Raw genomic sequence first — 21,900 nt, 5'->3', positions numbered from 1 at the left:
TGAGACCCTGAAGTGGGGCAACAGCAGCAATAGAGAGAAAAACCGAGACTGTCGGCTCATATGAACGGTGTAATTTATCAACAATAGGGTCTGTACTAGACCGGCATGGGCCGAACTCACCATCGCCAAGCTCAACCGTTTTTCGATCAGCAATCGAGATTTCCGAGAAGAAACGTGTGAAACGTGGTGAAACCGTTTCTTGGCGCTAAGATGCAGCATCCACCAACCAACCACCAATCAAAAATCAGTCCCGGTACGTTGAGCACTTATGCATGCAAGCTGCAAGATTGTCGTGGCGCAGCTAGATACATTTCCCACATATTACACCGCCAGATGAGGATCAAGATCTGTCGAGGGAAATTATCCATCCAGTGTCGGTCAGGCGATGATCTTGCCTGACATGCGGGCTGAATCACGGCGAGAACCTAAAAGAGTAATGTCCGAGTTGACTGGTCGAATGATTGTTCCTAGCCATGTGAGCTTTTGCTTGCATGCGGTAGAGCATGGTAAGTACTGCATGTAGCTCCACCATGGTCCGCGACTGCATGAGTCGTATTAAAATGGGACCATCCGGCCTCGATGGAATTTCCAATCATGTATCATCCGAGGTTTGTTGTTGGGAATGAGTCGCTATTCTATGAGGATGACAGGCCGGTTTTGTTGCGACTGCGATCGTCGCAGGCGTTTATTGTGGGGGTTGTAGCGTTGTCTCTGTTCACTGTGGGTGTTCGCCTGCGAAAAACACTTGGAGTTACGAGGCTAACGTGAAGTCAATAGGATGTCTTTCTACATGCGATGGTATGGTATATCTTCAAATTCAATCCGCAATATTTTATCTTACTTTGTTCAGATGGTACCTATATTACCTACGGCGCTCGTCTCTCGAGCTGGAGTATCGTTCGAAGATCGTATGTACAAATCACCAACTTGCTTGTCTGATTTACTTATACCGCTCAGGCGAATACTGGAATAGTGCGCTATTATTATCGGAAGCAGTTTCGGCTCTTCTCTGCATGCCCATGTTTTTCTTCTCTCTGGACGCCTCCAATCGCCAGGAAATGTACCTCTTCAGCCTCGTTATCCTGTCCGGCTCAATGGCGTTTTTCATAACCGCGAGCTCAGTGACGGGGTTTATGTATGCGAAAGTGCTGCAGGGTGCTTCAACAGCTATGATGACCGTGTCCGTCCTCGAAATTTTGACCGATGCAGTGGACAAGCATCAGGTTGGAGAGATGGTTGGGTATGTGAGCACTGCTATGATTCTGGGCGTGATGTCTGGATCCCCGATAGGAGGTATAGTCTTTGAGTTTGGAGGGTACTACTCTATTCTTTCGATGGGGTTTGGGATCCTTGCGCTGGACATGGCTTTGCGACTTTGTATGATTGAGAAGAGATTTGCATTGCGTTGGCTTACCCTGCCTGAGTATTGTCCTTATAGAGGTCATACTTATATATCGGGCTATTTCTCTTGTGAAACGGTTTTCAATCAACGGAGCTCTTCTAGTTCCGGGACTGGGGGCTCTTTCGATCTAGTGAAGCTCTTGCGACAATCGCGCATTCTTATTAGCCTGTGGGCTGTGATTGTCAGCGCGCTGGTAATTTCTGCATTTGATGCAGTGAGTACATACATAATATTGTTAACTTTGTTCTGAATGCGCTGCTGACTTTCTAGACACTCGCCGTTTTTGTCCAAGATACGTTTCATTCGAGTGCCCTGGGGGCGGGTTTGATATTCATCCCGATAACATTTGCAGCACTCCTGCAGCCCTTCGCCGGTATGTCCACGAGCACTGGGGTGACCGGTTTAGCACTAAAAATCCTCTCCAGCGTACATCTCCAAGCGCTTTGGCTGTCGAATCATTGCTTTTGTTGCTTTCGCTGCCCTATCACCGACGCTCATCTGCCTTCGCTTTATCGAGCAAGACACCTCATTTGACAGCTCCATTCTCTGCGTGTTTCTGCTCGGGATCGGACTGTGTATCAATCTCGCCGAGCCAGCTCTACTCATCGAGATTCAACGCGTCCTTAATGACATGGAGACGGAGAATTCGTCAGTCTTTGGCGATAACAGTGCCGTTTCTCAGGCATTTAGTCTCCAAATTATGGCTCGGTTTGGAGGATTTGTGCTTGGGCCCATCCAAGGTGGCTTTATTTCAATCTACTATGGATGCGATGTCATGACTCTCAGTTTGGGTGTATTATCTCTACTCACGGCTGTGTCCATGCTCTGGCTAAGTGGGGAACGGGGTAGTGATGGAGATGCAGAGAGACGGCCATTACTTTCTGTATAATTCTTTCTCTTCGTGATTTTATGACTTATTGATTACGAATTCACGATTACTATGACTATGGTGGCTTTATTCGCGATTCCTAGATTATATTATGCTTCGGATGAGATATTCAATCTGATAATTTGGCAGGTCTGATGATCTGTAAGTTCATGACGATCAATTCGTCCCATTTACTTAAGATCACAAATTCAATGTTTGCGTTAAGAAAAGGTTGGAAAGAATTAGCCATGATCAACTAAAGTTGACAGGGAAAACCGGTCCTGATTGGTCACTTATAGAGCAACGCCACTCATCAATTCAAAAGGAGTGATATTTAAACATCCAACCCTCAGGGGATGAATAAAACAGCAATACAACCTTGGAATATTGAAGTCTCTAGCCAACATGAATCCGTCCCAAGCAATCAAACTCACACAAACCTTCGAATACTCCAGCGCCACCCACAATTACCAAATCTGCTGGACATCGCTTGGCGACAAAACCTCCCCACCACTAGTATTCATCCACGGCACACCCTGGTCCTCACAAGTCTGGCACATCCACGCTCATTCACTCGCCCGGTATTTCCACGTCTACCTCTCCGACAACCCCGGTTTCGGCTGCAGTCCACTAGGCCAACCCCTACCCGGGAAGGAAAGCACCAAAGAAGCACTCGATGCCGATCTCTCCGAGCAGTCAGAAGTGTTCGCCGCGCTGTACAGATTCTGGGCACAGAGTTGGGAATCTGGGAAAGCACATATTATTGCGCATGACCATGGCGGACTGATGAGCCTGCGGGTGCATATAGTTTATGGTTGTCAGTTTGCGAGTTTGTGCTTGATCAACGTTGTTGCACTAGGACCGTTTGGACAGCCATTGTTCAAGTTGGTTGCTGAGAATGAGGAGGTGTTTCTTGCATTGACGGGGCCTGTTTTTGAGGGCGTTGTTGAATCTTATATTCGCGATGCGGCGTATTCTGATCTGAAGAGGGAGATCATGGATATGTTGAAGGGTCCGTGGCTTTCTGAGGCCGGGAGGCGGGGTTTCGTGAGGCAGATGGTGCAGGCTAATAGTCGTAGCACTGAAGATGTTGAGGGTAGGTACTCGGAAGTGGGCAAGGCTATGCCTGTTCGGATTATCTGGGGGAAAGAGGATCAGTGGATTCCGGTTGAGACTGCGTTTCGACTGGGAGAAAAGCTGAATGCCGATGTGGTGTTGATTGATGGAGCTGGCCACCTGGTGATGTATGATCAGGAAGGACAACTCGGTGTGGAACTAGGATGGTGGTTGAGTAAGGTGGGATGTTAGTCAATAAATCTACCCATATTTAATGTCCACCATTTTTGTTCAAGTTTATCATTTGTGAATATTCAGGATCTATTCGAAGTGAATTGCCGCAAAGGATGGCCGTGTAACATCGTCGATGTCAGCATGTATAGATCATGTAGAAATTCTTTTATCAAAACCGAAATAATGCAGCTAAAAATTGCTTTGGTTCAAGTTGAAGCCGAAATGAAAGAAAAGTTTTTTCATGAAATTTGAATCGATAGATCCCGCCCAAATCCAACCTTGAAACCACCTTAAATCCAATTGAGTGCAATCCCAGTTGCACGTAAAAAAGAATGCATAATAACAACCATTGGATATCAATCATAAGAAACCGTCCCAGACAGAAATGAAACAAAAAGCAAACAGTAAGAAAAGGCGGTCAGATGACCAGGGTATCAATCAGACTTTCTCAATTCCAGACATCTGCACATCCCGAGCAGCCTCAGGGAGAGGCTGCTTGATATCCATTCCATATTGAGCATTCGTCGCAGATGGATTCTGTTTTTCCGCATCCTGTGCGGGTTTGTTATCGGGGCGCTTGCGTCCCAGCCGTTCGCACCAGTGCTCTGCACTAACGAGGGTGTCGTTGACGACACCGCTAACCTGGCCTAGAATATCCAAGCTTTCGTTGGCCAGAACGAGAATTCGATGCGCACCAACCGTCGCGTCCGAAGAAGCCTCGACGGAGCCGGGTGGTGGTTGGGATGTGCTGGCCATTTGGAATCGCTGAGGCAGAGATGTCAGGTGTCGTCGGACGAGATGACGGGCGTTTTCCGGTAACGCCCCTCCAGCATACTTCGAGACAACGTCGACAACCTGCTTCAATGTTGAAAGGACATCTGCTTTCACGGCTTGAATCCGCTGTGTCAAGAGCGACGCGCTCTCTCCGCCTTCGAGATCGCTTTGTTGGGACTGGCTCTTCTTTTGGTCCCACTCTGTTAAGGCATTCTGAAGTGCCACAATAGCGCGTCCGAGTCGACCGTTTGCCCAGCGCAACCAGGTTAAACAGTATGTCAAGCTACGCAGTGATTCCTCGCTCATAGCAACACCTAACCCGGAGGTTGAAATGACCAGTCGGCTCTGCCACGTCGGGGTCTGTCGTCCGGGTTTCTCCTCATACCGAGGCGACCGTGTATCATCATACGGTGGAAGAGTCTCAGCCATTGACAGATCCGAAGAACTGCGCGTCCGTGGTTGGCTCTGGGTCTGGCCTTCACTCTGGCCTTGGAGCATCGGCTCCGGTCCCTGCTCCACATCCATAGGAGTTTCGCTGTTCACCTTGCGACGTTTACTAGTATGGTTCGAGTCCCGCGAAGAATCCCTCCGCTGCAGCGCCCAGCGCAGCCCGCTTTCAACACCAGTCTTGCGACCAACAGAGCCCACGGTATTCGCGACCGGTGAGCCAATATTGCGCTCGATGAACTCAGCGCCGGACTTGAAGCGCGCAGAGTACGATTTCGAGGTGGTATATGCGGATACAGAGCCGTTGATTGCGGAGGAGATGAGCGGGTGCGATGACGTGAGAAGCGAGAGTAGCGGTTCCGCCTGTGAAGGATTCGGTGAGGTCCCCGAGATGGTTTGCCTCGATGCCCGTGGTGACTGTCCGTATTCTAGCAAATAATTAGCCAGGTTCTTCTCTTCCTACTCGACAGTCCAGGTAGAATAGCGCCAGTATCGTTTATTTGCGTGGGGAGCGTAGGGTAGGTCGGGAATCGTACCGGTGCGAAGGCCCTCCAAAGCTTGGGCAGCCTCAAGGTCATCCATAGATAATACACTGGCGGCTCGACGAGTCCGATCGTCAAGAGAGTCGTCCATCTTGAGTTGAAGAAGTGGTGGATAAGAGAGTGGCAAGATTCGCGTTCTGGCGGAAGTGCACGTGAAACTTGAGTGACCTTCACATGCTTAATGGAAGTGCCGAGTTTTACTTCAGTTTTGCTTATTGCACTTTACTGTACTTACCACATTTACATTTGCATGTACTTGTCATTTACATTTATATAATTAATATATCAAAACTCCATATATTCTCACGTCTCTTTCTATAGTATTCTTAATTTCTTGTAACCCAACCCATATACCCTACAACAGTCAAACTTCCCCCAAGTACTAAGCCGAAAGTACATTAAAATCCCAACCGGAGAACTCTACCCCGTCACATCACATGCACCCAAGAAACCAACATGGACCCGGTTGACGAATGAAAAAACCCCCCAAATAGGAAGGTTGAAATGATATCGGCAGTTCAAATGGGAGTTGCCTTTACGCTAGCGAACTTGAAGTGGGGGTCCAAGGTTACTAACTTTGTAACTCTTGAGATTTCGTTGTTTAATTTCCTAAGGCCAGGTGAGTGCTGGTAGTATTGTTTGGGGCTGGTCAGGTTATAAACAGTATTTTTGTCTGTTTAATAGCTAGCTGAATTATGGATTGTGGATGGGATTGAAATTGGGAACGATGCTAATGATTACCCAAGTAAGTACTAATCAAGATACACGTAGATTGATCTTGAAATTCGGAACTTCATATGCAAAGTACGCTGGTTATTCAAATGGGGTATACACGTCGTTCATCAATCATCATATCTGTACAGCCTATTGGATGGACAATCCATCCTCCAATCCATCAAAGTACCCCACATCATCGCCCATCAGTAGTGCCTCGATAGCATCTTCACCTTCATACTCATCACCACCGAAGCCGCTCTCCACTGTACTCGCAGCGAGTTCGCTGGCCGTCAAACTAGCGACCATTTTCTGATTCAGCTTATAGCAGGAGTAAATGGTAGTAGTCATGCTGCGCGACGGTAAGGTCTCAGCTTTGAGCTCGCAAAGTGTATCCCCGAACGCAAACCAGGGGAAGACATTTTTGTCCCGGTATCGGTCGTAAGTACACGAGGCAAGCAGACGGCGCCATTCCCGGGGACTGTTTTGCCATGTGTGGACGAGCGGGTGGGAGGATTGTGGTGGCTTGAGAGTGCTGATGAGGTCTACGGCCTGCTGAGCACGGAAGGCATATTTGTCGTTTTCCGTCCTCATGTCAAGCCAAGCAGTTTTTTTTGCTTCGATTGACGAGGAGATCTCTTTGAGAACTTGTTGCAGATCGCCGTTGCGCTCGTTTCCCGCGCGGATTTGGGCTTCGTGCCATGGGCGGGCGAGATCTTGGTCGGTGTGTTCGAAGCCTTGTCCCATGGGATACTTGGCCTCCATGTTTGTGAGGATCTTTTTACACAGGTTTTCGGCAACGAAGAACTTGAGATAATCCACAATATTAGTTCGCTTTGGCCTTCGACTCTTTTCTCGGTATGCTGGCCATAAGCGCGGCCGGGGGCGGATCGAGTTCCGATAGGTTTTCCATGCCTCTTCAGATAACAACACGCCGCTTTTGCGTCCATCGACAAGGTGACTCAGTAGACAGGCGAGCTCCTTCGCTTTCGAACCATCAATCGACTCATCATAGGCAATTTTCTCATGCTCAATAGTACATCGACCAAGAAGTGATATGTGCAGATTGAACTCGAACGCGCCTTGTAGAAAATCCTCCGTGGAATGCATATCAGCCATAGACTTATTGTATTCCGTCAGCCCAAAGTGTTTTGCCGGGAGTTCCATATCCGACATATCGGAGTTCTGGAAAGAATCCACGATCATAGGATCCCAACAGATCCATGGTGTATCACCATCGTAATCTCCGCCAGATAGCATGTGAGCTAGTGGCACATCCCCTTTCGATGAGAAGACAATGATATCTTGAAAATGCGCCAGCTCATGCTTATACACAGCTCGGCGTCGCTGGATATCAGACGGGACATGCGCGGGTAAACGTCCGACCAAGACGTCCATATCCATCAGATGCGTTCGCTGGAAGTTCCCATCCGCATCGCGCCAATTGGTCGAAAAAGCAAAATGCACTTCTCCTGGCTCCAAAACGCCTAAAGGATCAGCTATGCAGTATGCATATGTCGATAACGGTACCTCGATATGAAGTCGCTCGACTTGGGACTCCAAGGTGTGCCTGAATAGTCTGTGCAGGGCCTTTCGAAGCGGAAAGAAGCTTTGAGGGCCAAAGCCTGCTTCTACAAGACGGATGATATGCTCAGCATCATCCACTATCCACTGATCAGGTTGTCGGAAGCTTTTCGCCCCCTCGCCTGTTGGTTTCATCTTCTGTACGAATGCGCGACAGAGGACAGGGCTGTCGGAGTCGAGAACTTCCTCGAGACGTTTGGCCAGATCTTCGAAGCCCTTCCGCGTAAGGTCGGCGATGTATTCCTTCACATGCGCGCCGTAATCCAGGATAGTCAGGATCTGGGTATTCAGTCCAACGGGACGTAAAGACTTGGACCAATTCACCACTTCAAAAGTCAACTTCTCCTCATCGTACTCTCTCCAATGTTGGGGATGGGGGCGGATCTTTAACTGCGAGTCTGATATCTCGATCCAAACATCATCTCCATCGTTTTCAGAGAAACTTTGATGTTTCGATTGCGGTTGATCCACCATCCACAGACCCTTTGCACCAGCAACTCGCCCCTGGAACGCACTGGGTGTATATCCAGCAATACCCAGTACCTTACATATTCTGATCGCCAATGCTCGGGACATAAGCGCGCAACCATCGTTCATCACACGTTCCCATTTGGGATCATTTCTCAGGTGTAAAACTTGTGTAGGCTTTAACATCACCGAAGCAAATGTCTTAGACAGCCCAAGAGAAATGCGTTGGAAGAACTTACAATTATTTTGGTCACCATTGTAAGCGGTCGGCATATGCCATTCCAGGAGATCCTGTACACTCATCGGGGTATGTGCATCGCTGGATTCTTCAGGTGGCGCAAGAGACATAGACGAAGCAAAACGAAAGTCGATCCCATCAACAGCAAAGAATTCCACGCGCAAACGCGGCTCGGGTTTCTTTTTACTTTTACTTTTAATCTCTTCGACGAAAAATGCCCGCCATGTTCGTCCTAGACATTGGTGATCCGTACGTGTAAGCCACTCGGCCATACTGTCATGTAGAAGATTAGGCTGAGAAGGTGATCCAATATCACGCGGAGGACGAGCCGGGGCAGGAACAGTAAGAGACAAGAATCGATCTGAACCAAACCGGCGATGGAAACGACATGTTCTGTCCACTTTGAGAGGGTTTAGTTTTAATTTGAAAATCCCCTCTTTTAAAGGGATCCAGCCCAGTTCACCTGTCATGACCACCACTTCTGAATTGCGGTCTGTTTTAAAGTCCCCAATTGCTGCATCCCATGCTCTTGGTGATGCTTTTTCAGGCATGGGTTTCCCTTGTCGCTCGCTGTGCTGTGCGAAGAATGACCATAGTTCAGCGGGACATTTGAAAAGCACATGCCTTGGGAAAATCTTTGCAAAAGGGACGTCCCATGCTCGTGCTACTCGCTCCAGTTCATAGCGATATCGCAGGGGAATGGTCTCAGGGAATGTCTGCTCCCACGAGAACGGTCCAAGCTGTCGCAGTATGTTAACGATCATGTCTCGGGCACTTGGACTTGGATCGACGCATGAATTCCCCGCTTCCAGTAGGAAGCTTTCGACCACCGAGTCAGCAAAGGTTGATTGGGTATCCGTTACGTCGGTGATTTCAGTATCGAAAGACCGCCCAACATGAGAAGAAAATACCGAGTTCCCAACAGTCGAAAAGCTAGTCGCCACATTATCGTGGATAGAATAAACCGATCGAGTCTGATTCTGTTGTGCGAGTTTGAGTTTCTCGAGAAAACTCATCCCTTTGCTAGGGTCAGACTGTTCATTCGGCCGAAGCGACACGTTCACGCGATCAAGATCAAGTTTCGGCAGCGGCATTGCGTTCTCATCATTCAATGTCGTCGGTGAAGTAGGCGCTGTGTGAAATTCCTCATCCTCGGTCAGTCTCCTTCTCTTTGGAGACACGTCCCTCTCCTCCACCTCCACTTGCGGTCCCTGTTTGACCCCGTCATTGAGGAAGTACAACTGGTCATTGATCAAATCAATGAGGTACCTCATTCGGGCATCTTTCTCGTCATCGCTCAAAAATTGGGGCTCTTCGCTCCGCTGCCGACCCCGAGTTCCCCTGGCCGACCCGCTTCGTACCGTGGTTGCGAAAGCGACAGCGATAGGTGATGTTCGTCCAGCAACCCATTCCTCGAAATCGATTATCACTCCGTTGAGTCTGTCTTGGTCACGGCAAAAGAGTTGGCGAATAACTTTGAGGCCTTCTAATTGGAGATTTCTCCCTTCCGACTTCTCAGGCGACCGGTAGTGTATGGGGAAATCGACACCAAAGCTTGAATTTAAGTATTGGATGATGAGGCGGAATGTGTCATTCCCTTTCTGTGGAGTAGTAGACTTGATCATTTCGAATTCCACCTTTCCTTTCATGCGTCGATTGTTGAGCAAGCTTTTTGTTGTCAAAATTTGTGGTGAATTGTTTGTAATATCCACACTTACCAGACTATGTTCAATATCCCAAGTGCCTGTACCAATGCTAAGTCGAAACAAACAGTCTTGTGCAATACTCCTACAAAGGAATGTTCACATATCTAACCTAGGAGGATTCAAAATCACAAACAGAAATCTCAACAGGACCGGATGGGTGGTAGGTAGACTGCGGCATATCCTCTCCGCTGGATATCAGGTTCAATACCATATCCGCAAATTGAGGATAATGGATATTACTTCCATACCATATCCTCAATGAGGATATCCATGGATATCCGCGAGGATATGAGGATATTTTGCGGATATCCGCACTAGCATAACTCTCGCCTGATTATCTACTTAGGGGTAGTCATGTGCCTCTTATCCAGCTGATTAATTTATTTTTCAGAACAAAAGATACACAGGTTTGGTCCTGACCATACTACTAGCCTTATTTATCCTAATTCCTCATGAAATATTAAGAAATATATTTGTATTAAGCAATTTATATTCATTTTATTATTACTTATAGCAGCAATTTGAGTTTTGAAGTAGATTGGGGGATATACATGATTTTTTGTAATTCCACTTTACTTTACCATGGAAATATATATTTACTCAAGGCAGTAGTGTAGGATCTTTTAGCTAAACGATGTACATATGACTAAACTCACCATTTCTTGGTCAAATTTAACTAGCCTAGCTTTAAATTAGTTTCCTAAGCCTATCTTTTAAGTATATTAAGTTTTTAAATATATCCTTCTAAGAAATACCGGTCGGAAGCTCTAATGTTGTGGACAGCGGACTTAGTGAGTATGATAGTAAGGTCGAGGATATCCAAGGATATCCATGCGGATATCCAAGGATATCCATGCGGATATCCGCGATATATCCTTAATTATCCTCAATTATCCTCACTGGTGATTAGTAATAGCCAATCATCGTCATTAAAAGTAAGAGATATATCGAAAACGCACCCCGCAACTTACGAGTTGCAGCTTATTGCCATAACCCTGATATTTTCAGCTCGTCCTATATGTACGTTTCTCCCTTTCTTTCTCTTGTATAGTGATCAAGTACAGTATGTCTTACTCACAGGCATCTCAGTCCCAATTTTCCTTCTGCGCCGATTCAGATCTAGGTCTGAATACCGACCTCCTTTATTCAGATGATATCTCTGAGCTCATTGGCAGTCAGGCTTCATTGACATCCACGTCCCGAATTTCATTTCCGATTGCGCCCCTCTCGCTTACGCGTGTTGGCCTCCCTCTTCAACAGTACTGGGTCCTCTATTCCTCCGAGCCTGGTAGCGAGATGGATGGATCTCGTAAGCGCTTTATAACGTGGTGGCTAAATACAGAGTCTGGATCAGCGCCCGAAATACAAGACTCGATCCGTTGGGATGGGAAAAAGACATCAAGTGTCTGGGATAATTTCAATCAGGTTGCACATGAGAAGACTGGCAAGCCAAAGGTTATGTGTACATCATGTCTCTGTACCCTTGTTCATCCAAGCTATCGCCGTGCTGGGTCATCGCCAATGAATGCACATATTAAGGCAGGCACTTGTACTCGGAAGCCAGTTACCCAGAGGATCGATCAGCTACTCAAACATATGGTATATTTCTCTTTCATCAAGACCCCTAATATCTCTCTTGCTAATCTTAATAACTATCCCAAAGCCAACTATCCCTAGACACCAACCCTTCTCCCAGGAGCGTCTGGTGAAAGCGATACTAGACTTCATTTCTACAGCTCACCTACCCTTCCGAATCGTTGAACACACCCAATTCAAAGATCTAGTAGAGATTATTCAACAAGCCCACAGCAAGATCGATATACCATCCGCGCGAAGCATACGACGTTATCTTGATTCTGCAGTCAGAAGTGACCAGAAGGGGGTTCTGAAAAGGCTTCCAGATGGGAGTCGCCTCTCACTAGCGCTTGATTGCTGGACATCGCCATTTCAGCAAGCTTTCATGGCCATCACAGGTTACTTCCTTGATCAGGACTGGAATTACTGTGAAGTTCTTCTTGGGTTTGAGCATCTTCATGGATCTCATACTGGTGAAAATCTGAGCAAGACCGTAATCCAGCTTCTAACTGATCATGGAATCACTGATCGTGTGTTATCTGTGACAACAGATAATGCAACGAATAACAATACCTTGATGATGAACATCCAAGAGACTATCCAGTCGCAAAGCCAATCAGATACCTTGATTTTCCGAGTTCCATGTATTGCGCATGTGATTCAATTAAGCTTGAATGAGCTTCTTGGGAAGCTAAAGGTGACACCACCTAACAAAGAGATTGAACTAGAGTGGTCTGATGAGCGGACCCATTCATTTCAGACCAAAAGATCTAGCTCAACTCGGCAAATTGCAGATACCTTAAAGAAGGCAAGTTCTATCTCCCTAAGGCTTGTAGTTTATTCTGATAAAAGAGTTTTAGATCCGAGGTCTTGCGGTCTTCATCAATGCAAGCCCACAACGCCGGGAGGCATTTATGGCTCTACAAACTAAGGAGCCTCGTTTAGTTCCTGTTCAAGATGTCCAAACCCGATGGAACTCGACCTTTATCATGCTGAATCGGGCCAAAAGGCTACAACCATTCTATGATCAGTATTGTATAGACCATCAGTATCTTCACTTCAAACTTGATCAAGAAGAGTGGCGACAGATTGAATACCTTCTTCTTCTCACAAAGCCTTTCTTCGACTTCACAAATATGTTGTCTAAGACTAAGGATGTTACTACACATAACATCTATAGTATTTACAACAAGCTTTTCTCTCATCTTGATGAAGCTGAGAGTAAGTTGAAGAATAAAGGTGTTGTCTGGAAGAAGCACATGCTCGAAGCTCTTCAGACTGCTAAACGGAAGCTCTCAAAGTACTACACTGCGACCGATTATGAATCATATGGTGATGTCTATGCACTCGCGACAATCCTTTGCCCATCAAAAAAACTTCGATATTTTGCATCATCAGACTGGCAAGGTGAAATTAACTATGTTGATCACTATCATGGAGTTCTTAAGCGAGAGTTTGATCGATATAAAGAGACACTTCACCATGATTCAAACAATACAGTCTTACAAGATACCACTAAAGAGGCCCTGGATGATGATTATGGTGATCTTGATGCTGCTTGTGCTTCTCAGAGCCAGCCACAGCATAGGCTCTCAAAGCCCGAAGATGATGAGATTGCGAGGTATCTTGCCCGCGGGATCGAGGGTCAGAAGCCTAGAGCATTCTGGAAAGACCATGAGCATGAGTTTCCTATTCTTGCGAGGATAGCACGGGATAATCTCTCAATCCCAGCTAGTGGCGCAGGCGTTGAGCGATTATTTAATTGCGCTCGCGATATGTGCCACTATCGTCGCGGGCAATTGAAACCAAGTACCATCCGAGGACTGATGCTTCATCAATTCGCCACTAACTTTGACGTTGAGCAGAAGGAGATAGAGGTTATCAAGGAGTATCTATCCATTGGAGAAGCTGCGTTGTTAGATCAAGCTTGGAAACCAATGCCCCAGCTTGAAACACTTGAGCTAATTAGTGATAACGAAGAGGAGGATCAAGAGCCTAGCATAGAGGATACACAACAGATAGAGAGCTGCGATGATGATTTGGGTAGTGGGAAGAATAATGATCAAAGTAAGCAACTGCAGCGCAAACGATCAAAGAAACGATCATCCGAATGTTTTGATGACGATGACGATGACCTTCCAGAAATGCCAATAGATGAGGGCATGCAGGGACGGTCGGGGCGAATTCGGAAGCAACCTAGGTTACCTGATGGATTTCAGATTGATTTAAGGTAGTTAGTATTAAGTATTGATTAGAAATGACAGAATCATGTTTACCAGATTGAAATCTTTAAAATGATGATTACACGAAGATTACTTCAAAAATACACAAGAAACCGCATAATTTATACACGCTCAAAAAAGTCACGAGGCTAGGCGTGTTTGGCTGGTTTGATATCCATTGGATATCCTCAAATATCCAGAGGATATTAGGTGGTATACCATATCCGCAAAATTGAGGATTGCGGATATTACGTGACATACCATATCCGCAATTTGCGGAGAGGATATGCGGATGTCCGTGGATATTGAGGATGTTGCCGCAGTCTAGTGGTAGGTATCCCTTCGAGCCGCTGTACCTAGCCGGGCTAAAACAGGACTAACTCGTTTTGAAAGAAGAAAAAGCAAACATTCAAGCCATTCCACTTCGATATCCTTTGTTGGTTGGATGCAGGAGAGTGACAAAGAAGGGAAATTGATTTCGCTGATGGGCGTTGACTTGGCCCCATTCAGCTAATGGGAAAACATGGCTTATGTGAAGTTCATGCATTATCACGAGAAACATAAGGAGTATGAAGACAGTTGAAACAGGAGGGGCGCGTATACGACGAGTCATATCGATGAACACTAATTTAAGCATGTCAACTGTCTAGCTTTCCCGTCCACATGTCGGCATTCCTGGAATTGACACGTTTGCTCCGCACCACTATTTTGTACCCCACTATCAGGATAAGAAATATTGGTAGACCCACGAACGATGCTGCCGCAGACTGATAGTGGAACTTCAACTTGCCGTTGTTGTCAAATGTAAACGTGCCAAGGATCATGGTCATGGAGATGAACAGACAGAGGATTAGGCCTAGCCAGGTACCGACAAGACCGAAGCGAGCACGAAAGGTCAGGGCGTCATCAGGTATACCCTGAGCTTTGCGCGCCCGCACGAATGCGATGTGAGTGATGAGGATCGATATCCAGACCAGGAGACCAAGCATGGTCACCGTGTTCACAAAATATCCGAATACGAGCTGGGAGTCACTGGCAACGTTGGCATAAGCTAGTGTTGCAACGGATGCAGATACACCCAGAGCGTAGATTGGAACTCCTCGACGGTTTGTGCGATGAAGAAAAGAAGGCGCCCGTCCCTTGAGGGAGAGATCACACATCGCCTTGGTGGTCAGGTAAAGATCGTAGTTGGCGATTGACAGCACGAATAATAGAATACACCCGTTTAAAATGTCCGGCACTACTGCGATGCCAGACAGATAAATGGCCGCAACAAATGGAGAAGCAGCAGCCCCCTTGGCAGACCCACGGGCGAAAGACAGCCTGGTCGAATCTCGAGGAACGAGCATGCCTAAAAGCGTGATTCCCAAAAGATGAAACACCAATACTCTGTAGAAAGTATGCTTGATGGCACGAGAAATAGCCTTACGGATATTAGGCTGCCTCACCATAATGCCTGACCGTTCACTCCCAATAAAGGCAAATGTCGCCGAAGACATGGTCGCGCAGATGTCCAAGAACTTCTCCAGTAGCCCACGATTCACCCGCGCCCCGAAGATACCAAACACGCCAGAAGTATTCCAATATCGAAAGCCTCGAGCATCATGGTCTGGTCCTCCTCCCAAAGCAATCACCATCGACAAGACTATCAGAGCGCTCATGATGATTAATTTCAAGGACGAGACGTAAAACTCCACTCGACTGGGTAATCCATGGTGAACGAAGTTGACCAGAACTATCACAAAGAGCAAGATGGATATCCACACCCCAGGGTTGATCCAGTCTGCGTCAACCCAATACGAAATGATCAGAGCGGCGGCCGTCAATTGATTCGGGGTGACGATGGCATATTTCAGCCAGTATCTATTTCCGGTGAGATGATGCCAAAGGTGGGTGGTGTAAGACTCACATCCAAGCCACAACTAAAGCCAAGTGTTGGGTCAACGAATCTCAAAGCCTGGTCTGCCACAGTATATGGTCTTGGTAACCAAGCAGCGACTTCCCCCAGAGCCAACAAGACCAAGTATACTGAAAAGCCGACGAAGGTATATGATATCATCATGGCGGCCGGCTGGGAATATTAGCTCGTGTTCATGTGTATGATGGAGATCACTCACGCCGCTCCTGCTGCCCGGTCAGTGTTAATCAAGTCAACTTGGGGTGGCCACTTACAGTGTAAGAGCCCTTGCAGTCCCAATCATCAACCCCGTGCCGATAGCTGAACCAACCGCTGTAGAGGGGTTAGTGCAAGGATCACAGTTGGAGATGCAACAAACCAATGACTCCAACTTGTCGAGGTGTTAATGTCTGGTAGATGTCGACAAACCCCGACGCAACGTCCGCATGAGGACCATGTATGGAGCCATCGAAATGTTCCGGGATAGTCGTTGCCGATGTATTAGAAGGCGGGAATGCACTCTGTGCGAATTCATAGTACGAAGACCGATATCTCCGGCGTGGATGTTCGGGCAACTCCATCCCAGCATTGGGGAAAAGCAAACGATCGGAGGTTACAGGTTCGGGTTTTGCGTTTGAGATTTGAAGTGGCACCAGGAAGGAGCAAGGAAGGAACGATCAAGAATCACCAGGATATGATGTATGAATTTCTATATGCAACGAGAACCGTCTCCGTAGAGCACGGTCAAACTCAAAAGTATGAAAAAAGGCGAAAATATAGCAAAACATCGTTTACCAGCAACTCTCTATCGTCACGGCAAGACCATGGAGTCAAGGGGCTTCTCTATGTTCCCCATCAAAGCCGTAAACATCATAAAACGCCTAAAGTTATCAAGACGCCCCAAACAAATCAAGGCCCCAATCTATGGGGCAGAGGGGAGATATTGTGAATTTCGGAACAAGCGGTGGGAACGGTCGGCGTCAACCTGGAGCACGGTCGCTCCCAGTGCGGTGTGAAAAATCGGTCCGATCATTTCATCTCGACATGAGGGAGTCGCTCGACTCGGTCCGAGGGAAGATACGGGTGTACAACGAGTCACTAGATTCCGTGCGGGGGAAGTGGCGCTGGTGCTTCCGGGAGATGACTCGGTCGGTGTAGACACCCTTGGCGGTGCCGCGGATCACGGACTCTAGGTACTCGCGGAAGTCGGTCGGCTTGAAGTCGGGGTAGAGCTCGGGAGTCAGGTGGTAACCCAGGTACCGAGCGTAATCGGGGTTATTGTCTCCCCGAATTCCCCAAGAGTATTGGTATTCGGCGAGATAACGGGGGATGAATTTGATGGGATCGAACGGGTAAGTTTCACTGGCTTGTCGGGCCGCCAGGACTCTGCTGCAAATGGTTTCTTCGGGGACCTGTGTTCCGGGAAAACAATAATGATTAGCTGAAAATCTTACCAAGTTATAAACCAAGTGAAAAGACATACATAGTTTCGATCGATCTTTTCTTCAGCGATTTCCTCCATGAGGTTGTAGATCTCATTCTGTGAGGAGACCAGGTTGTAGGCCAAGACCTTCTTGTTCAACGTGCGCGGGTCCTTGATGATCAGAGCCATGTAGCGACCGATATCCCGCAAGTCCGTCAGGGCAGTCTTGACATTTCCATCGCCGATAATTTCATCGTTGCCTGATGTCATAGCATAGTCGACACGGCCCGAGGGGAGACGAGGGTAGGACAGCTGGTACCACCAGCCGACATCGACGAGAGTGTAGGGGAGCCAGAGCTGGCGAATCTGGTTGTAGACAATCTCTTTCTGCGGGCGCAGAAAACATCAATGGTCAGTTTATGGTACTAGACCACACGTGCGCGATTTCTTACCTCGTCACGCAGCCACATCACACCACCGGGAGGTGCGACTGTGATGAAACCACAGGGGATGAATCGCTTGACGCCGACTTTCTTTGCGGCCTTGGCCAAAGGGATCTGGTCTTGCTGCTCAGCTGGGCCGACACAGCTGATGACGACATCAATCTCGGCCAGCGCCTCGACCAGTTGCTCCTCGGGTGCCTTCAGGTCGCATTTCCGGATGGCAATACCACGGTCCTGCAATCTTACGATGGCGGGCTTGTGAACTGAGATTGGGCGAACGAGAGCGATCACCTCCTACATAATCAAGGGCGGTTAGTTTGGTCATATAGATGGAGTTAATGAAAGCGTACAAAGGAACCATCCTCCAACAAGCCATTTGCGATGGAGCCTCCGGTCTCGCCCGCAGCTCCGACCAGAAGAACCTTGGTCTTCGACATGATGGCGGATTTTGAGTAAAATTAATAATTTGGCGAAGATTGATAAAAGTAAAGGGTGGTGGGGATGAAAAGGAAGAATTGAAAGAAAGAAAGAAGGAATTAGGAGCCATTAATAAAGGGAGTCACCCAATGTGTACCAAGTTACCAACCCACTTTCATTCCTATCCGGAGTGGACGTGGGTCATTGTGGATGTTAGTTCCCCTCGTTTGAGGGGGACGAGTTTTTTTTCATTTCAGGACGTCATTTCCTTGTTTTGTGTTCTTTAAATCTCTGTTTTATTCATATCATTACATATAAAATGGGGTTTTCCCTCCCACTCCGTACTTCATTGAACCCTTTAAATCTTGTAAAATCATTTGCCTCTCACGGGCCGGTGGCTCGGGAATATGATCGGTTTTGGCCCTTACGTCATAACCTCTATACGGCTTCCCGGTTGAATAATTATGATGTTTGCGGTGCGCAGTCCTCCGACTGAGAGTCTGAGAGCCAAGGGGAAAGGAAATTACAGGGTATAAAAACGGGTGCATATGACTAGTTTCAACATTTCACACAAGATTCGTCCTCGGTCCTCTTAAATGTTTTAGTTGTATCATCCGGGGAAATAGATGTTGCATTATTTTTCCCCTTCTTTGACCCCAACGTCAGAGATCGTCAGATCTGCGTGGCTTTGGTACTAGGATACTTGTTCTTCGTTACCTGGTACTGATTGGCTGTGACGAAATGCGGACTTCTGATTAGTCATGAATCCCGTGCCATGATCACTTCAAAGCCCAATCAGGAAAATGTGGGTAATGCGGCTGCACCATGGGACATGCGAACTTAGGCTTAGGCTTAGATTTGGGCTTGGACTTGGGCTTGGGAGGCTAATGCTGGGGTTGGGGCTGGGATTGGGGCTTGGGCTGGGGCTGGCATCAACTTGGGTACCAAGAGATGGCTGCAAATCGGGGAAATTTAAATATTAATCACCGCAGAGGCATAAAAGATCCCAGCCACATCCGTCCTGGGCACGGGAGATCGGTGCCTGGGCATGAACCTCCTAACCATTACTGAGAAAATACGGAGCAAATGAGACATTTGGGCTTCTCATTTGCTTTTCTCATCCAGCATTTCCTCGGGTCTCAATTTCCTCAGCATTGAGGCAGCATTGAGGGGTGTGCAGGTGGGGTTATGCTCTTGGCGAACAATTTCTTCTCAATTCAGTAGGCATACGTGATGATCTTGACTCCACCTTGGAAATCACGCGGGAATGCAGCAGTTGAATCAATGCTAGAGTATTGTTTCGGTACGGTCCTCCCCCGCATATCAGCCGATGCTGTTAATCAGGTTTGGTGGGGTTCAGCACCCCATTGCTGATCATGACTGACTTAACTGCTAAAGAACTGTTCTGAATGGACGATGGATGCATTTTCCAGGAGCTCGGTGTCATGGCTTCTGGCTTTGCTAAGCTATGACCGTTCTCCATTGATTCCGCCAATCTTTTTGGCTCCTGATATCATATTCATTCGCTAGTTTCTCTAACATCAAATCCCGGATGCCAGGCTTTTCATCAGTCTACGGGTTGTTGAAACCCGCAGGTGTTTGTGGCCAATCAACTGCAATACCAATAGTAGCATCGCTATCACATCATTAGCAAAAAATTAGTCGATGTGATCTAATAGACGCACATTTCTGCAATGTTCACCCTCTTGGTGGCGACGGCAGCTCTATTGGAAATTATTAATCCGGTGATGAATGGGCTCAGGTTTCAAGGGCCTTACCTCGATGCATTCATCAAAATGTGGCCGGCATCCACTCATGTCTTCCTTTGCGTCTGTGGAAGCTCTATTACTGGAACTTTCCTCGACCGGAGCAGCAATAGCCAAGGTGGTGAAGCAGCAGGCGATGATCGCTGTGAGACGCATATTGAAGGATCGCGAATGGGTATTGGCGGTTGAGTAGATGTTGGCTTTCTGTACTGTATGAACATTGAACATTGAAGGCATCGTGGATCTTATATATACCTACGTTCTCATGGGCTTCGAAATGTTCTTGTCACTTGTTCCGACTACGAGGTGGTAGCAGACTGTGCCGTTCTGTCTCACGATGCTGACATCCCTAGAGGCCTGGTAGATCTCACCTTTGGTGTTTCACGAGATTCGGACTTCTAACCTGCAAAGCCACAGTAACCCAACTTTGCAGCTTATCCTGGGCATGGTGAAGAACCGAAACATATTGAATTTTGTGTTTTCAATCTTGATTGAATAGTTGAGGTCTGAAGGTTTGATTGGTACAGTACAAAGGTTATTGCTGGTACTTTCCAACCATCTCACACTCGAATCAAATTACGACAAAGAAGACTCGAGACTCGATTCCGCAAATCTGGAGCTTAGTATTTTTGTTTCTGTCAGTGTACTTATATCCCCCGAATCATAACTAAATAGACTATAATAAATGTCTCAGAACATTACAGGACTCCGAGGGATATCCAACCTTCCGGAGTTCCTCTTGTACAACTCCCCCGCATCTCACGAAACAAAGAACAGGACTAAATCAAAGACCATGTGCGTAATATCAAAGAACGGGGTAGTCATGTCAGATGCCACCCAGAATGCTATCCCACTTCAAACCCTTAACCTTCTACGTAGTTTGTGAAATGAAGAAGAATTCAAATCCGTATTTGAAATTGATGAAATTATTTGCATATAATTTGCATGTAAAGAGTCTCAGAATGCATCAAGACCAGCTCAGCATCCAACACGCTATGCTCAAACCAAACTCAAAATCCCAAACTCTGCGTACTCCTTCCCAACCTAACAGTCTCAGGATAAACCTTCCTCTCCAACTCCCTCAACTCACACAACTCCCCACCGAAATACAACCGCACCATAAACGTCGAAGCCTGCTTCGCAAGTAACAGCTCTCTCTGCCTCCGCCTCTCCTCCATAATAACCGCCCACCTCGCCCGAACTTCTTCAAGATGCTTCTGTCTCGCTCTCCATGATTTTTTCCACAACTGCACTTGATGAGCCATTTCTAGATTCTCATCGTTCGGCCAACCAAGTGGTCGAGGACCTTTCGGTCGGGCTTGGTTTTCGTCGGGCATAGTATCTATCCTGTCCATACGCCATTGCCACTTTCGGAGACTCTGCATGTCCGTTGCATCGCGGCAGAGTGTTAAGACACCTCTGCAGGCGAGGTAGTGTTGGCGGATGTGATAGTCTACCTGGTAATGGGCGAAGAGGAGTGCGAGATTGGGGTCTGTGGTTTCGCTATTGAGAGCGTCGAGGCCATGCTCAACGATATGGTAGTAGCGTTGGCGTTGGAGCTCGGAGATGACTTTCCAGTGGGATAGGCTTTTGTTTGGAGTGGTTGTGTCGAGGGGGGAGATATTTTCATCTCTTGTGTTTGTATTTGGGAAAAATGGGGGATAGTTGGCTGTGATGTAGTTCCCTTGTTCAATATCTGTATTCATTGTGGCTTCTGTGATATTGAGAGGGCACTTTTTGCAGTTCAGTGCTTCTTCTAGGGCTTGAGCCTGTTGGGTTTGTTAGCTGTATATTGGTTGGATGATATTACTAGTAACTACATACCATCACTTGTTTCTCTTCCTCTTCCCATACTTTCTCATGAGTGTGATAGTTTTGTGGATTAATGAGGGAGCTCTTCTTATAGTTCATGTTGGCAGGTATTTCACGTGGTGTTTAAGGTGGTGGATGGTATGAATAACGAAATGGTTGAGGTCGTGCGGAATAGTATTTTATAATGCACGAAGTCGAATAAAGATCGGTATTGAATCTTCTTGAATGTAATGTGTGGGAAACAATAGAATCCATTGATTGTGTCTTGTCAAAGAGATGTTGGTTTGTTCCAAACATTAACCAGTGGTACCC

At 47.1% G+C, this 21,900-nt stretch overlaps 8 protein-coding genes across 8 annotated transcripts; 3 read left to right on the top strand and 5 right to left on the bottom strand.

Annotated features, from left to right (window-relative positions):
- Nucleotides 1-778: 778 nt before the first annotated feature.
- N7520_000207 (uncharacterized protein) lies at nt 779-2,291 on the top strand (the record flags this gene model as incomplete). The annotated part of the gene is made up of 4 exons (XM_057134142.1): nt 779-908; nt 958-1,616; nt 1,673-1,775; nt 1,828-2,291. 4 exons carry the CDS (start codon nt 779-781, stop codon nt 2,289-2,291), a joined length of 1,356 nt encoding a protein of 451 aa, XP_057000078.1.
- Nucleotides 2,292-2,675: 384 nt separating this feature from the next.
- On the top strand, nt 2,676-3,578 carry N7520_000206 (alpha/beta fold hydrolase; the record flags this gene model as incomplete). Its single annotated transcript, XM_057134141.1, has 1 exon — nt 2,676-3,578. One exon carries the CDS (start codon nt 2,676-2,678, stop codon nt 3,576-3,578), a length of 903 nt encoding a protein of 300 aa, XP_057000077.1.
- Nucleotides 3,579-3,998: 420 nt separating this feature from the next.
- On the bottom strand, nt 3,999-5,414 carry N7520_000205 (putative clock controled protein (Ccg-8); the record flags this gene model as incomplete). Its single annotated transcript, XM_057134140.1, has 2 exons — nt 3,999-5,209; nt 5,318-5,414. The coding sequence occupies 2 exons, from the start codon at nt 5,412-5,414 to the stop codon at nt 3,999-4,001; spliced, it is 1,308 nt and encodes a 435-aa protein (XP_057000076.1).
- A 773-nt stretch (nt 5,415-6,187) lies between these two features.
- N7520_000204 (RNA dependent RNA polymerase) lies at nt 6,188-9,976 on the bottom strand (the record flags this gene model as incomplete). Its single annotated transcript, XM_057134139.1, has 1 exon — nt 6,188-9,976. One exon carries the CDS (start codon nt 9,974-9,976, stop codon nt 6,188-6,190), a length of 3,789 nt encoding a protein of 1,262 aa, XP_057000075.1.
- A 1,122-nt stretch (nt 9,977-11,098) lies between these two features.
- N7520_000203 (uncharacterized protein) lies at nt 11,099-13,842 on the top strand (the record flags this gene model as incomplete). Its single annotated transcript, XM_057134138.1, has 3 exons — nt 11,099-11,632; nt 11,697-12,416; nt 12,469-13,842. 3 exons carry the CDS (start codon nt 11,099-11,101, stop codon nt 13,840-13,842), a joined length of 2,628 nt encoding a protein of 875 aa, XP_057000074.1.
- Nucleotides 13,843-14,468: 626 nt separating this feature from the next.
- Nucleotides 14,469-16,308, bottom strand: N7520_000202 (putative amino acid permease; the record flags this gene model as incomplete). The annotated part of the gene is made up of 4 exons (XM_057134137.1): nt 14,469-15,752; nt 15,948-15,954; nt 16,003-16,060; nt 16,107-16,308. 4 exons carry the CDS (start codon nt 16,306-16,308, stop codon nt 14,469-14,471), a joined length of 1,551 nt encoding a protein of 516 aa, XP_057000073.1.
- A 453-nt stretch (nt 16,309-16,761) lies between these two features.
- N7520_000201 (aromatic alcohol reductase) lies at nt 16,762-18,030 on the bottom strand (the record flags this gene model as incomplete). Its single annotated transcript, XM_057134136.1, has 4 exons — nt 16,762-17,139; nt 17,211-17,537; nt 17,603-17,887; nt 17,944-18,030. The coding sequence occupies 4 exons, from the start codon at nt 18,028-18,030 to the stop codon at nt 16,762-16,764; spliced, it is 1,077 nt and encodes a 358-aa protein (XP_057000072.1).
- A 2,756-nt stretch (nt 18,031-20,786) lies between these two features.
- N7520_000200 (uncharacterized protein) lies at nt 20,787-21,687 on the bottom strand (the record flags this gene model as incomplete). The annotated part of the gene is made up of 2 exons (XM_057134135.1): nt 20,787-21,545; nt 21,601-21,687. 2 exons carry the CDS (start codon nt 21,685-21,687, stop codon nt 20,787-20,789), a joined length of 846 nt encoding a protein of 281 aa, XP_057000071.1.
- Between the last annotated feature and the right edge of the window lie 213 nt (nt 21,688-21,900).

The sequence above is a fragment of the Penicillium odoratum genome, assembly GCF_028828045.1.
Source record: "Penicillium odoratum strain IBT 22623 chromosome Unknown utg000001l_segment0_segment0, whole genome shotgun sequence".
In the NCBI taxonomy this organism is placed as follows: Eukaryota; Fungi; Ascomycota; class Eurotiomycetes; order Eurotiales; family Aspergillaceae; genus Penicillium; species Penicillium odoratum.
Note: the sequence above shows the minus strand (reverse complement) of the source record. Positions and strands in the feature narration are given on the sequence as shown.